At 42.0% G+C, this 16,503-nt stretch overlaps 1 protein-coding gene across 2 annotated transcripts in view; it reads left to right on the top strand.

Moving 5' to 3' along the window:
• Nucleotides 1-16,503, top strand: part of SCAPER (S-phase cyclin A associated protein in the ER) — a 140,084-nt gene that overhangs the window by 31,565 nt on the left and 92,016 nt on the right. For both annotated transcript variants that reach the window (XM_033070745.1, XM_033070746.1), the window contains exons 10-20: nt 83-301; nt 1,871-2,041; nt 2,465-2,540; nt 2,978-3,095; nt 3,721-3,832; nt 4,252-4,392; nt 8,503-8,658; nt 8,801-8,943; nt 12,384-12,465; nt 12,559-12,711; nt 13,834-13,941. In XM_033070745.1, the coding sequence (XP_032926636.1) occupies nt 83-301; nt 1,871-2,041; nt 2,465-2,540; nt 2,978-3,095; nt 3,721-3,832; nt 4,252-4,392; nt 8,503-8,658; nt 8,801-8,943; nt 12,384-12,465; nt 12,559-12,711; nt 13,834-13,941 (1,479 nt within the window). The remainder of the gene's footprint in view (nt 1-82; nt 302-1,870; nt 2,042-2,464; nt 2,541-2,977; nt 3,096-3,720; nt 3,833-4,251; nt 4,393-8,502; nt 8,659-8,800; nt 8,944-12,383; nt 12,466-12,558; nt 12,712-13,833; nt 13,942-16,503) is intronic.

The raw sequence follows: 16,503 nt of genomic DNA, 5'->3' as shown, positions 1-16,503 counted from the left end.
CCAGGTATTTCCTTAAAATTTGACTCTGACTTTAAAAACCAGTATGTTCCATTTTGTTCATTTTGCAAATGCGTCTTGTTAGTTCACAGCCTCAGAAGCCAATGGGAGCACTGGCACAGCATTGCAAGGGGATTGCCTAAAACCAGCTCCTGAGATGGCTCCAGTCCTCACCAGTACAGACTGCAGTTCAAAAACTCTGCACATGAATGAAGCCTCCCCTCAGAGCACTGACACTACAGACTGGCATCAAACAGAGAAAGCTAAATCTGAAACTGAAATGGATCCCTCAGATATTTCAAATGTGAGTGCTGCCAGATTGGTAAGAAATCCCGTAAGATTTGTGAGTGAATAATAAATCTAAGCCTTTGTTTTCTCAGTCTGTGTTGCACAGCATTTACTATTAGCCTTCTGTAGAAAAACCTATGAGGTACTTACTGTAGGAGAAATAAATTGTTGCACAGCTACTTTTCATTATAGAATTTAATTCCAGTAAAGTTTCAGAACTTGAACTAGAAAGATAGAAATGTGTTGTTTGGAATAAAGGGATCTGTGCTCTCATTAGTTCTTTTAATAATGTTTGTGCTAAGTTTTCTTTTCCTTCCCCTAGCAGTCATTTTAAGTCACACTCTCATTAAAGTCTTACTTCAGTTTTGCCCATCAAACTGGAAACACATGGGATATCAAAATTCTGTTAGAAACAAAGTCAGACCTCTGCCTTTTAAGACTCACTGAGCTGCTCTGCTGGGTCTTCCTTTACAACAAGCAATTTGGAGGAATGCCATTCTTAAAACAAAAAAAAAAAGTGAAGTCAGTTTTCTGTTTTTATCTGGCTCCCCAGAAAGAGTGTCCTTTCCTGTCTGGGGAATTGTGCAGGGTGGGTGTGCTTCACTGGGATTCTCTGAGTGGAGAGTTGCAGTAATGTTACATCAAATCCAGGTTATCCTTTCAGGTGCTTTGTTCTGTTCTGGGTTTTTAGGGGTTTGTGTTTGTTTTGTTTTGGTTTTGTCAGAAACTAGATTAAAATTCTGATTTGCAGAAGTTTTCTTGTAAATCACTAACTTTTGCAGACTGGAGTCCTGTTAGATAATTTCCAAGCCAAGTATCTGTTTGCTTTTAGAGCAGATTTCAAGCATCTCACTCACTAACATTGCTTCAGATGCTCAGTTATTAACAGTTCAGGATGCTACCAGGTTGGTGGCATCTGTGTCTGTTGGAAGCATTTTACTGCTCTGGATCAGACTGCTTTAAACACCAGTTTGTGTATCATGGCACATTTTTTGGCAGTGGAGTGGAAGTGGACTGCTTAGTGCTGGACACTAGAGAAAGAATGGACAATCAGCATATCCAGGCTTACATTTTTGCCCCACTCTTTTTCCATTCATGTTGGAAAACAAGTACAGCCTGAGATTCCATTAACTATGGTAAAGTTTCTAGATGCAGTTCATGCAGATAATTTCCATCTTTAAATCATACTTTGAAGCATGGTTCCTTTTGTAGAGGTAACAGCATGGCATGCACTCATATCTCAGAGTTTGCCTTGCTTAATCCCTAAGAGTAACTGTTTAAAACAGTAATTACAGGAAAACTGTCTTTGTGCTTTTAATGACAGTGTTTGTAGAAGACATTTTTGAATTATGTGAATAATTAATTTCATAAGTGTTTCATGTAGTTATTAAATGAGTTAATAGTTACTAACACTTTCAGTGGGGTTTATATTTTCAGCTACCTTCACAAAATATATCAGTAAAAAAATCTATAAGTAAAGAGAAGTTGAACAAAATATCATGTAATTCATGTTAACTATGTGGAATCCTCCTTTTTGTGCCTGCTACTGATTTGGGGTTTTTTTCTGCTGTCTTGTTTCCTCCAGTCCATGGCAGAAGTCCTTGCTAAGAAGGAAGAGTTGGCAGATCGGCTGGAGAAGGCAAATGAGGAAGCCATTGCCAGTGCAATTGCAGAGGAGGAGCAGTTAACCAGAGAGATTGAGGCAGAGGAGAACAATGACATTAACATCGAGACTGACAACGACAGTGACTTCTCTGTGAGTGCCCAGTTCATTCTACTGTGCCTACATTCAAGCTCTGTTGTCAGTGGAGAATAAATACAGAATTTGTTAGTGTTTGTTTTGGTGTTGACATAACCTGTTTGATGTGTGAAATAGGGCCATGGAACAGTTATCCCCTGCTTAGGGATATTTAGTCTTACTAAACTCAGTCAGTGTCCTGCTGCCTTTTCTGGGTGCAAAACAGGGCAACCTGGGACTTGTTATGTTCATTGCTGCTGTGGAAGAGTAGGTGAAACAAGTTAATTTTTACTGTCAGAACAGGAACAGCATCTGCCTTTGGGGTGGCCAGTTCTGTTTGGAAGCATTGCTGAATATTGCTGAGTTGGCATTGTTTCATTTTGTGTGTCTACCTGCAAGTTAAGGTTTATGTTTTACTGTCTGGTTCTTACTAAATTTCAGGCTAATATGGGCAATGGAAGCATATCCTTCTGTGGTTTGTCTATGGACTGGAATGATGTTCTGGCAGATTATGAAGGTAAATTTGTATATATTACTGTGCTTATATGGAAATGACAGCAAAAATTTAGAAAAAATACCCGTTTTTTTCATGGACAGTTAAGGTTTCAGAAGTTTGCCCAACACATTCCAAGTTATGTCATTTTCTCTGTTGTTTCCTGAGGAAAGATGGACTTTGTGTTCAAACTGTCTCTGTGTCCCTCTGTTTTTCAGTTCTCTTTCTGCATCTCTCTATTAGGATTTTATGGTTTTTAATCCAGTTTTATATTAACATCTGGATAAAAGTGTAATAAAATCATCAAGCATAAAAAAGGACAAGGTGTTAAAGATGCTTCAGTCTGTATTTGCACCAAGGAAACCCATCTGAAAAAGAACTAGCAAAACAAATCCTTATTATTGGCATTTCTTGTAGAGGAGTGTGTTTAAATGATCCTACCTTTGTTTTCATGTGCACAGCTCGTGAGTCGTGGCGCCAGAGCAACTCGTGGGGAGACAGAGTGGAGGAGGAGCCCGCGCGGCCGCCCGGCCACGGCATCCACATGCACGAGAAACTCTCATCCCCCTCGCGCAAGAGGTGCTGCACTGGCTCCTAAATCCTGCCCAGCCAGGGAAATAGCCAGCCAAACTCATGGCTAATGCAAAGTGTTCCTAAATCCTGCCTGCCCAGCCAGGGAAACAGCCAGCCAAACTTATGCTAATGCAAACCCTTCCTAAATCCTGCCCAGCCAGGGAACACAGCTAGCCAAACTCATGGCTAATGCAAAGTGTTCCTAAATCCTGCCCAGCCAGGGAACACAACCAAACTCATGGCTAATGCTAACTCCTCCTAAATCCTGCCTGCCCAGCTAGGGAACACAACCAAACTCATGGCTAATGCAAACTGTTCCTAAATCCTGCCTGCCCAGCCAGGGAACACAACCAAACTCATGACTGTTGTAAACTGTTCCTAAATCTGTCTGGTTAAGTCTCTGGGTGGAAAGTGCTACAGAAATATTTCTGTATTTTTTCATGAGTAGGCTCATGCTGCTTTGTCCACTAACTAAAGAAGTCTAGAAGAACAGTATTCACATTTACAGGAAATAATTGCCCTCCAGTGGCCTATTTGTTTTCTCTTGGTGAAATGGCGTAGAAATGTTTGCTACACTGTCAGTTAATGTTGTCTAACTTGCTTTTGCTCCTCTTTTGGTTTTTATTAAAAGAACAATAGCGGAATCCAAAAAGAAGCACGAGGAGAAACAAATGAAAGCTCAACAGCTGAGAGAAAAGTTACGTGAAGAAAAGACACTGAAACTTCAGAAATTAATGGAGAGGGTAAGCTTTCTGTGATATAAAGGGCTGCTCTGCTCCCTTTCAGAAAAGGATTTTTTCCCACATGGTAGAGATCCAGTCTAGTGGGGAAATGAAGTTGTCACCTGAGTCTGAGTTTACATAGTTATCACAACTATTAAAGAAAGCATTATTTCAAATCATTAACTTCTTGACTGTTCTATAGGAGACAATGTCAGATTCAGGGAAGATATGACAAGAGTAGAAATGTATTCATGTATCCAGCAGAAATTATAAACTCACCAAACTGAAGTACTTGGAGTTAAACTTAAGGCGGGCTTTCTGTAGGGCACGAAAACATGTTGTTACCATGAAGCAAGCTTCAAGGGCTAGAAAATCCTGAAGAAAATTCAGGCCCTGTTGTCAGATGCTGTGTTAGTAAGGAATGGACTCATTCTGTGTAGGAGAAAGATGTGAGGAAATGGAAAGAAGAATTGTTAGACCAAAGGCGCAGGATGATGGAGGAGAAGTTACTCCACGCAGAATTCAAACGTGAAGTGCAGCTACAAGCAATTGTGAAAAAAGCACAAGAGGAAGAAGCCAAGGTAAGTGACTTTTTCCAGAGGAACTGTTAAACATCTGTGCTTTTATAAATGTTGTACCTCAGAGTGCTCCTGAGCTGTTTGTGAAGGACAGTGTGGGTTAGATACGAGCACATGTGAGCCACGGAGCTGATAAAAGCTGATGTCTAAAGGTGCACTCTTTTCTAATATGACTTAAAATTAATTAACTGTTACTAGGCATCATGGTGGGTTGGTGAGGAAGAAAAGATGGGTTGAAGTAAAGAATTGATTGTTGCCTTGCTGCTTTTGTTCCTCACAGAGGGTGCCAGCATTTTTGGTGATACCTAGTCCTCCTGAAAGGATGATGATGAGTTCTCTGCTTTTCCAGCACCATGAGGGAGCTCATTTTTCTTTTCCTTTGTTAAAAAGCCATTCCAAATCCAGCACTGTGTGTCCTTAAACAGTAGTTGAGTGGCTGTGTTTGTACCATTGTTGTTGAGCAGCTGGGAATAGACAGAGACCTGCTGTTAGCATGTGGCAGTTATTCTAAGTAGAGTACAGTAATTTCAGGAGTATAAGGTGCACCGGAGTATAAGGCGCACTTCCGGGTGTCGGCAAATTTCCGAACTTTGTCCGTGTATAAGGTGCACCGGACTATAAGGCGCACTTTTTTTTTTCTGCAGCAAGCATCTGTGAGCAACAAGATAACCAGTTAGTAACAATCGTGCCAGCCATGCTGTCTTAGGTTACAATACAGGATGTGATCAAAAGTATCTATTCTATCACTATCTGTTGTGACCAGATGGGGCAGTGATCCTTATCTCCGTGGGAGATACTCTGCTAATGAGCCATCCATTGAAACCAGTAGGGCATTGTTCCTTAGCTTTTCACAACCCATCCTTCCTCCAGCGAGTCATTTTCTGTTAATGGCCATTGAGTCCCACTGTGTGACTGATAAAATTACTGCATCCCATTGGAAGTTGCTCCAGCCAGGTAGGAGAGCCAAGCCTTTCTTACCTGGATAAAAACTGAAATTCTAGGACACCAAGTCATCCTCTTTTCCCTGGATTCCAGAGGAAAACCGGACTTTTTTCCATACCATCGATGGACCTTCGGAGGGAGGCTGCACCCTTCTACAAGACCACTGCTTCAACTGAACCACATCTGTCACTGCAGCAGGACTGTCGCCATCATTTAATGAGACTGCTACCAACACCCTGACTGATGGGTGTCACCCTGACGGGGTGTCAGGTTGTGCTCTGACTTTGTGTCTTAGTTTGGAGGACAGGTGTCTGCTAAGAAAGGCAGGAGCCTCTCTTCGAAATGGAGAATGTAAACCCCCTCCCTCCAAATTATTATTATTTTGAAATCAAGGGGCTTTCAGGAAAAGATACGTGAATTAGGAATGACAGTTCTTTACTAGGGAAATTAAAATAGAAATACAGTACTACAAAGAAACAAACTCTAAACCCTGACAAAGTCAGAGTACAACCTGACACCCCGTCAGGCAGGGTGTTGGTACCAGTTTGATTAAATAGTGGCTGCAGTCTTCTTGCAGTGACAGATGTGGTTCAGTTGAAGCAGTGGTCTTGTAGAAGGTGCAGTTTCCTTCCAGAGGTCTAGTAGTGATGTGGAGAAATCTCGTTTTTTTTTTAGAATCCAGTAGAGAAAGGGCTACTTGGTGTCCTAGAATTCAGTTTTTATCCAGGTAAGAAAGGCTTGGCTCTTCCCCCTGGCTGGAGCAACTTCCAATGGGATGCAGTAATTTTATCAGTCATACAGTGGGACTCAATGGGCCATTAGCAGAAGATAACTCCCTGGAGGAAGGATGGGTTGTGAAAAGATAAAGAACAATGCCCTGCCTGGTTTCAATGGATGGCCCATTAGCAGAATATCTCCCAAAGAGATAAAGATCACTGCCCCACCTGGTCACAACAGGTGGTGATAGAATAGGTACTTTGATCACATCCTGTATTGTAACCCAAGACACTTTGTCAGTGTTTGGGGTTTGTTTCTTTGTAGTACTGTATTTCTATCTTAATTTTCCTACTAAAGATCTGTTATTCCTAATTCCCATATCTTTGCCTGAGAGCCCCTTAATTTCAAAACTCTAATAATTTGTAGGGAGGGGGTTTACATTCTCCATTTCAAAGAGAGGCTCCTGCCTTTCTTAGCAGACACCTGTCCTCCAAACCAGGACAGAGTCCCGCTGAGCCCCATGCGGTTCAGCTCACGGTTCGCACTTCCGGGTTGGCACATTTCCAAATTTTGTCCATATATAAGGCACACCGGACTATAAGCCGCACTTCCGGATTCGGACCAAAATTTCAGTTAAAAGGGCGTGCCTTTATACGTGTGAAATTACTGCATATTTAGTGCTCCTCTGACTTAATACAAAATTCCATCCATCACTAGATGGGTGCTTTTTGGTTTGCTTCATTCATACCACTTTTGATATAATTTTTAATTTATCCCCAGCCAGCAACTACATAACCACACACTTACTCTGCCTCCTGTCCCATGGGATGGGGGGAGAATCAAAGTGTAAAGGTGAGAAATCTCATGGGTTGATACAGAAACAGTTTAGTAACTGGGTGTTGAAAAATCAGTTCTAAGAAAAAGGAAAATAACAAAGAGAGGTAAATGATAAAGAAAGACAAGTGATGCAAAAGGAAACAATTGCCAGTCCCTGAGCAGAGGCCCTACACCAGCCTCCCCCAGTTCTGTTGCCGCACATGATGTGCTGTTGTCTGGAATATCCCTTTGGTCCCTTGGCCTTCATGCTGTGCAAGCCCTGCTCAGCAGTAACTAAACCATCCCTGTGTTGTCAGCATCGTTTCCAGCACAAATCTGAGACATAGCCCTGTCTAGCTACTGCAAAGAGAGTTAACTCTATCCCAGCCAAAACCAGCAGAAATGAAACAAAGCATTTCATTTTAGAGGCTGTTTTTCCCAAGTGAAGATACATGCATCTCCTCTAAACTGTTCCATTTTATGATGAGCATGTATCTCAGCTATGACTGATGCAGCTGTACATTTGTGTTTCAGGATAAGCGCAACAAAACTGACTGTGCTTTTTGCCTTAGTTGCTGTTTCTCTCTTGGATTAAAAGGATTTCTAGACTACCTAATTCCGTCTCCCATACATTGATTACTATTCCATTACACCAGTGTGACTTCTGTAATTATATTAACTAGATCACACTTGCCATAGTTGCCCAGATAAGCAGATGTTTCAAATATTGTGTGTGTTTAAGTGCGTAGGATCTGCTGCCTCAGGAGGTTCTTGTGTTCTGGAAATCAAGGTTAATTGGGCCAGAAGGCTTTAGAGAAATAGCTGATGGCTAGGATAACTGCAGACCATGGTAACTGTTGCTGCCCAGTTGGTTATCTCAATTCCCAGTGCTTACTTGTTTACTGACCTGTAAAATCCATTCTGTAGATGGATTCTAGTCAGTAAACAAAGTTGCAAACATGATCCTACCTCTTCTTTTCATGATCTGTTTTCATCTGTCCCTATGTGTTCTCTTTACCTGTTTTATTTAATGTATACATTAAAGTTCTTTTGAGCTAACCTTTTATTATTTTTTTGTTCTTATATATTACACTGTCCTGTGGTTGAAAAAGATAATACATGTTCATGGAACAGTCTATATGGATAAGAAATATTAGACCACAACCCTGTTTGGTTTTCTCTTATTCGTGCTATCTATACTTCCACTTTTTTGATCAGTAAGTGCACATGTATTTAAAGTTAGCTCAAAAGCCCTGTTGGATTCTACTAGCACTTGTGTATTTTACTGATTCAGCCATATGGATTTTAGCATTGCACATTTTGTAACTGAGAGCATGGACTGATGAAATCTCAGTGCTGATAGAATTGAGAGAATTTTTCTGTATTTCACCCAAAGGTTCTTATTTCTCTGATACAAGTTTTCTTTTTATATTCCATGGGCTGTCTTGTTTAAAACAAACAAAACAATAAAAAAATCATTGCAAACCTAAAGACTTATTCTCAAGCTGGTGATTTTCCACCCCACTCTGGAGGAATGTCCCACCAGTTTAATTATCAAATGGATAATTAACAAATGGATGAAGCTCCCTAAGCTGAAACCTATTTCAACTTCTTGGTTGGCTTTCTGATTGTGTTCAGGTGAACGAAATAGCTTTTATAAACACCTTGGAAGCTCAGAACAAGAGGCACGATGTGCTGAACAAGCTCAAGGAGTACGAGCAGCGCTTGAACGAGCTGCAGGAGGAGCGCCAGCGCAGGCAGGAGGAGAAGCAGGCACGGGATGAGGCAGTGCAGGTACGAGGGCTCTGTTCCTGCAGGGCACAACCAAATGCACCTTGGGGTTTCTTTTTGGCTCTGCAGGTGTTCAAGTGCAGTTTCTCTCAATTGCTGTGTGCTCCGTGCCTGAAAGAGCAGTGAGTTCCCTTTTCCCTCCCAGGAGCGCAAGAGAGCCCTGGAAGCGGAGCGGCAGGCCCGCGTGGAGGAGCTGCTGATGAAGAGGAAGGAGCAGGAGGCACGGATTGAGCAGCAGAGGCAAGAGAAGGAAAAAGCACGAGAAGATGCAGCACGGGAGAGGGCCAGGTAACTTTGCAATAATTTGTTTGGTTCCTTTCACTATTGTCCTCCCCAGCAAACTGCACCTTCTCTGTAACAGCAGTACCTTCCTCCCTGTCAGGCTTAGGATTTTAAAAAGTGACATTAATAAGGATTCTTGAGGAAGGACTTGAAAGGAGAAATTTGGTGAGTCATCACAAACTGTGGAGTACATTTTTTTATCCCTCACATACATGCACAGTGTAAGTCATAAGGCTGTATTTTATTATATTTTATTTTTAAGGCTGTATTTTATTATATTTGTCTTAGTTTTATCGCAGACAAGACCTTGTAATAATTTGCCTTTTTCATATTTCACCCTGGTTTTCAAAGGCAACAAGATTAATGTACCCATGTTCTCCATTTCCTCTACTCTCCAGAAACTTTTGGACTTACTGGCATCAATTGGATTTCATGTTGTTGTAGACACCAGAGATGACATTTGTGGAGCACACAACCAGGAAATCAGGCTTCATTCATTCTGCTGTCTGTGAACTGCTTGGTTTATAGTTTTACCCATAATTAGAAGTTCAAAAAGAGGATTTCACACAGACTCTTCTCTCTCTTCCTTTTGAGCCAAACATGAGGTGCAAAGAGGATGAATGTTGGTGTGTGAGACATGTTTACTTTCCAGTCTGATGCAGTTTGATATATTCTGCTTGTTTAATTTACCAAATTCTCTTTGTATTCACCTCCTATTTCTCCCTCTTCTCCTGCAGTTCCCCTGCCACAAGCATTCCTTAAAACCTTGGTAAAAGTTAAGGTTTTTTTTCTCTGATGGGTGTTTACTAATGGTTCTGGATACATTTTTAATGTCATGCCTTGTTTTCTTCACAATTGTCAGGAAGAGGATTTTTTTTCCCCAAGTAAAATATTCAGAAATGTATTGATTGCCTTTCATCCTCAGAGGTCCTCATACCATAGATTCATTTTTCTATTAAATGTGCAATGAATTCTGGGCAGGATCTGTAGCCTTTCCTGGGGCTTCATGGAGTTTTCCTCAGTGTGTTGAGCCAAAATCACAGTGAGACAGAGTGAGTTGGAAGGGATCCTTCAGTATGTTATTCTCATTTGGAAATACTCGAGGAAGATTAGGACTAATGGAGGATTTGGCTATGCTGTTTTGAGAAGATAGATCCTGCATGTGTAAGGCTTCTGTATCTTTCTGAAATGTGAGGAAAGCCTCAAAGTAAGCAAATGGCCAATTATTGCCCTATTGACATCTTTGTCTGCTAGTTAGATTCTGGTGAAATTCTCCAAGCATATATTTCCTTGCTCTTTGTAATCAGAGTTAAATCTGCCCCATCCCTTTGTTGCACCCCATTCATTTCCTTATGACTTGTGAGGAAAAGCAGTTTCCATTTGCCTTCTGTTGCTCTTGTGTGTCAGCAAATCTGTGTTTGTTGCTCTAAAACTCCATTTTCAAACCCTTTGTACTTGATACTGCAGCACCGTGCTTGCACTTGTTTTTCTTTTTTATTCCTTTGCCAGATGTTGATTACATGAGAGATTTTTTCTTTTTTTCTTTTCCTTTTTTTTGATAATTTTGGGAAAGAGTAGGAAAGAATGTGTGTGGTGCCTTACAATGCAGTGATTGTGTTATGTCAGGGTCATTCCATGTCCCTAATAACAGTTCTGAGGTTTCTCTAACATAGCAGAGTGAGGGGAGGACTCAGTGTCCTGAAGTTGAAGCTCAGGGGGATGAGCTTCACAGGAACCTGTCCCTTCCATCCTGGATTGCAGTATTTTGGTGGAACCTTGGGGGTATCATTTGGTGTTTTGTTGGGCTTTTTCCTGCTACTAGGGTTTGGCTTGTATCCTGAAGATCTAATACAGGCAGGAATGAACAATTTTTGCAGTATCTGCTTAAAGTTCCTTCAGTATAAGCTTTACTGTGTGCATCTGTTGGTGATTAAAACATCTGTATGAATGGAGTAATGTACTTAAAACTGACTTTAAAAGCCCCTCTGCCCTTAACTTGTTTCCAGTAAAGTTTTAGTTGTGATTTCAAAGTATTTTATATTCTGGAGTTGAAATCCACAATACAGAAAATGTTGAAATCATAAAACTTGGTAAAGTACCCTAGCCCTGGAAAAAGAATGCTCTTCAGAAGGGCTTGTGTAGGAGTTGTGTTGATGCTCCATAAATGGAAACCTGGGGATTTTGTTTCAAAGACAAAACATAATTAACCCAAAGTATGAAATGGTAATAATCTGTTGTAGTTTGTAGCATTAAACAAGTATGTAAAAATGCAGCCTGAAAGAAACAGCTGAAATGAGCTTGTAGTTCAGTTTTTCCTTTCTGTATGTCAGGAACAATAACTCATAAAGTACCTGTTGCTTCTCATCCATAATCTCTTCCTCACCCCTCCCATGCCCACAGTGATTAGAAGAGTTCACTTTTTCTCTCTGCAAGAACAATTTTTAGTGTTTTTCATTTGATTTATTTCCTCCACTGTCTTCTTTCCTATCCACTTTTATATTTTCTGTGACTTTTTATTTTAAAATTGTTACTTTATCTGAGCCTTCTACATTTACGGAACTGATTTTGTTTTTTTCTGTCATATTTGTGTTTAAGAACCCAGACAAACGGGAATCCACACATGGTGAAATCCGTTGCAGCTTGGATAATAGTCCTTGTGTCAGGCTCTCTAGTTTTGTCACTCAGGCTCCTTTAATTTTTGAATGCTTTTTGAAAAGATGGCTGATGGCTTTGGTCGAGTCCTTCATAGCTCAGTTTTACCCAGAGCCTTCATCATTTAGCACTTTATAGCTGCCAGGCTTCTCTCCCATCACATTGCACAAGTTTTGTCTGTATAAACGGCATGAGTAGCTGACTTCCTTCCTCTGTAGGCTTTAATTGCTCCCTTGGCTTACTGATCCCTAGGAAGTTGTCCTTGATGAAACTCTTACCTGCAAGTTTCTGCTTAATGCTCATGGTTACAAGTCAAGTTACACCTCTTGATCAAAATCTCTTCAACGGGGCGATGCTGTTGGTCAGAGTTTTATCTGAAAGTTTCATTATTTAAATTTGTACCAGTGAACATTTTATAGAGCACTGCCCTCAGTGCTGTGAGGGGTTTTTTTGATTTGTTGTCTGCTCCTCCCCATTGGTTGACTGCTTGCAGCCCTTGGCTGAGGAATGAGGGTTTCACATTCATCACTCTTTTGTGGCATCTCAACTATCAGTGCTCTGGTTGGGACTGAGGTGTGATCCAGGTTCTGCTACGAAGGTTCAAGTGTCTGTCTTTGTCAAATCATTCAAATGAAAATGTCTCTGTTACCTAAGTTTCTTTTTGTTGCTTTTATTTTTTTACTGAGCAATCTTCATTTTTGAGTTTTCTTGTTCTGCATTCCAGACATAAATGTGTCAGTATTATTCATGCTTTACATTGATACATATTCTCCCTGTACTTGTCTTTTGGTTAGAGATCGAGAGGAGAGGTTGGCAGCTCTTACTGCAGCTCAGCAAGAAGCCATGGAAGAACTGCAGAAGAAGATTCAGTTGAAGGTATAAAAGGATGCATTAGTTGAAAAAGACATCAATATTTCTTTGCACAGTTAAATTTGTTCAATGTGGTTTTGTTGCTCTATTTCCATTCAGCATGATGAAAGTATTAGAAGGCACATGGAGCAAATTGAGCAGAGGAAAGAGAAAGCAGCTGAGCTGAGCAGTGGAAGACATGCTAACACTGACTATGCACCTAAGCTCACCCCCTATGAGCGGAAGAAGCAGTGCTCCTTGTGCAATGTCATGGTGAGTGGACAGGGGGTACTGCTGCAATTGCAGAGCAGCCCAAGCCATGAAGCTACAAGTTCTGCTTCACTTCCTGGCACATTTATTGTATCCCTGCTCTGCTTTTGTAAAAAGGGCATATTACTCTTCTGTCCATAAATCAGGTGGGTTAGGGAAGACTTAAAAGAGCTGTAGAGTTGTGGGTAGCATGGAGACGGTGGGCAGGGCTCAGTTATTGGCTGTCTCTGCTGAGGGAAGCAAGAACTCAGGAGCATCAGATGGAAGAAGGTAGTTAAAAGATAGATTTAAAGCAAAGTAAAGAATGTAGTCCTTTACACAGCAGACAACTGAACTGGGAACACCTTACTGTAAGATGCTGTGGATATTTGAATTTACTGTGAGTTCAGGGGCTGTGAGGGGTTAAGTGTTGTTGGACTGAAGTTCACAGAGAAACCACATCAAGCTCAAGAAGTTCCCAAATTGAGTTTGGTTGGACACTTCAAAATGTTGGACAGGGAAAGGAGTGCTCTCTTTGTCTCCTCTTCCTTTGGTGTTTGATTTTTTGGTCGCTGTTGGGAGCCAAGGACATTACTTGGCAGAGGCGCAGCCTCAGCAGGGGCTCCCTGTCCCAGGAATGGTGGGCGAGAGAAGCCACAGCCTCTGGGCCAGAGCTGAGAGATCTCACACTGATAACTGCCCCCACTGCCTTCAGAGACTGCATCACTGGACTCTTCTGTGCCATGGGCATTATTTCTCTTTAATTGCTCCATTAAGCAAGATTGCATGGCATCACCTCAGGCAGTGCTGGAACACAAACTCAGCAGGCTGCAGTCTTGTGTACTCACTGATCATGCATTTCAGAATGGAACTCCAATATAGGAAATTAGATTGAAGTGAAAATGAGAGAAGACCCTAGCATATTTTTTAATCTGTTATTATACTACTGGCTGGCAAATCATTCTGCAATTTATTGTTAAGTCCTGCATAAAAGATGTTGATGTAAATTAGGTTTTATTACTGTGCTTGAATTTCTGAACATACCCCTGACAAATTGGCATATTTTATATTACAGTTAAAGAACTGTTATTTATCCATGATGGAATTTGCAAAGGAAAAATAACTATGAAGCTATTGTCATTACAGATTTCATCAGAAGTGTATCTTTTCAGCCACATTAAAGGGAAAAAGCACCAGCAAGCTGTGAGAGAAAACAGTAGCATACAAGGACGAGAGCTTTCAGATGAAGAAGTGGTAAGTTTTGTAGTGTTCTTCTGTATTACTTCTGGTTTTAAATGCCACAAAGCTGAGTAGCCTATGAAAGTCTTGAAAAAGGAGTTGAACAAGATTTTCTGTTAGCGTGGGAATCACAGCAGACTACCAGTGAAAAGTAGTGAGAGGAGCAGCGCATTCACACACTGCAGGCAATTGCCATTTGAAGTTGTTTCTTTATAAAATGTGACTACAGTAATTTCACGATTACAAGCTGCACTGTTTTGACTAAAATTTTGCTCCCACCCCAAAAATGCAGCTTGCACTCAGGAGTGGCTAATATGTGAATAATTTTCTGACATTTCCAACTCTGGAAGTGCAAACCAAGGTGCCAAGTCGAGCACCTACCAGTAAAACCGGGCTTTACGTGACTGTTACAAATTGGTTACTCTGTTGCGCGGCGGGTGGAGCCGGGCTCCATGCCAGCAGCACAGGGTGGCGGGGGGGGGGGGGGGGAGGCGGGGGAGCTCCCTCCTTCAGGCAGCGCAGCCCGGGGGAGAGGCCGGGGGCTCCCTCCTGCTGGCCCCACGGCCTGGGGGAAGGCAGGGGCTCCCTCCTGCTGGCCCCGCGGCCTGGGGGAAGGCAGGGGCTCCTGTCCCCCGCCTGCCACCGCCGCCGTGGGTGCCAGCGGGCTCCATCCCCGCCTCCCACCACCGCTGCGGGTGCTGGCAGGCTCCGTGCCCCCCTGCCACAGCAGGACAGTGCCGGGCCGGGGCGAGCGAGCCCAGCAGCAGCGGTGGCCGGCCCCGAGCGGCAGCACCGACCTGGGCCACCTGGCCCCGTCGGCCGGGCCAAGCCCGCACGGCCCGAGCCGAGCCAGTAAATCCCGCCATCCCACGATTCTGTTACTGTTTGGCAACTTTGTTGCACACGGGTCCTCACTGCGAACAACAGAGCGGCTTATAATTGGGTGCGGCTTGTGTATGGATAAAGAACTAAATGTTTACCAACATCCAGAGATGCGGTTTATAGTCCGTGTGGCTTGTAGTCGTGAAATTACTGTAATTGCTTTTCTGTTAATCAAACATTACAAAGGTAGTGATGTTTTTCATGTCACTACATTTATCTTTTCATCCTAAAAATCTTTTACATGGCAGTTGTCACCATCCTGCAGGTTTCTTTGTTTCTTCTTGTTGCTTAAAATCCCTTTGTAGTCCTTTTTAGGTGAGCAGATGTGGTGTCCTGTGCATCCAGTTCCATAATACTGAAAGTTGTAAGATTTGAAACATTTTGATATTAATATTGCTGAGAAGAATAATAGTTTTTCAATAGCTTCTTTGGAAGAGTTGGCATTTAGGGTGATTTTGAGGGAGCAGAGGATATTTTATACTATCCAAAAGGCTATTCTTTTATTGTCTCATCTAATTTTTCATTGCTGCTGCTAGAATTCAGCTACAGTATTAAGTCAAGGCCTGTTCTATGACAATTTGGGTTCTGCCCCATCCAAAAAATCTGTGAATGCCCCTGTGTTGTGTCTGTCAGGTGTTAGGAGGAAATAGTGTGTAAGTCAGTTCTTCAGCACTGATTCAGATTGAACTTAATTGTGTTTGGAAATCTGTTTCCAGCCAGGCTGATTCAGATGACATTGCCTGGTAGTTCTGATTCTTTTACTTTCCTTCAAAATTCCTTTGCTATTTTTATTTACTGAAGTCTTCTCTTTGTTTTCATCTTCTTACATCTAGTTGTGACATGTTTTCCTTTCTAAAAAGCTTTGGAGAGTTGGGTCTCTGAAGTACTGAAATCCACAGAGGTGATTATCACTGGAAAAGCAGATAAAGATAACTGAAGAGGCACAGGAGTCTGGAGGAATAAATGTTTGTGGAGCTGCAGCTTCCTGCCCCTTCCCAGCTGTAATGAAACTACATAAACTGGTTTCTCAGTTTCTCTTTTTCTCTTGGACAGTGGTTAGTGGGAGTTGTGTGGTTTTGGATTTGCATTTTAGGTGCCAGGCTTCCCATGTGAGAAATCTCCTTCCTGTAGCTGTTTGCCTGGAAATACCAGCTGTGAGATTTCCCAGAATCTGTCCTGTTGTGGGCAGTCCCAGGTACTGGTTGACATTTTGTTGGATCTCTCTGGCCTTTGCTGGTACCTGTCTGGCTACTGGTGACTGAAGTGTGGTTCTTGCTGGGCAGCTGGCTCAGATGAGTCTGGAGGAAAACTCTGAGCTGGATTTCCTTGTGGTTGGGCATGACAGGCTCTCCACATCTAATCTGATAGCTGAACAATTCCAGGTCCTGAGGAGTGGGATCGATACAGATAGCTGTGTTTGTACCCATAAAGAGAAGTTCCACTAGAGGGCACAAAGATCCTGATTTTTGTGCCTGACTCCAGGGCTTCTCAGCAGAACATTTTGATGAGAACTGAAGACCTAGATGAAGGTTAAATGTTGTATTTCTTGAATAGTGCTTAGTGCAGGAGAGAAAGGAGATAACAATTTTGACTGAATGAACAGCTTGGGAGTTACCATAGCTGATTCCAGTGTCCTTTACCAGGGTGGTACACTGGCAATATATGGATGCTTCTATTGTTAGGTATTTTATATAT

Source organism: Catharus ustulatus, chromosome 12 (assembly GCF_009819885.2).
Source record: "Catharus ustulatus isolate bCatUst1 chromosome 12, bCatUst1.pri.v2, whole genome shotgun sequence".
Lineage (NCBI taxonomy): Eukaryota > Metazoa > Chordata > Aves > Passeriformes > Turdidae > Catharus > Catharus ustulatus.
This window is presented reverse-complemented; position numbering and strand designations above follow the sequence as displayed.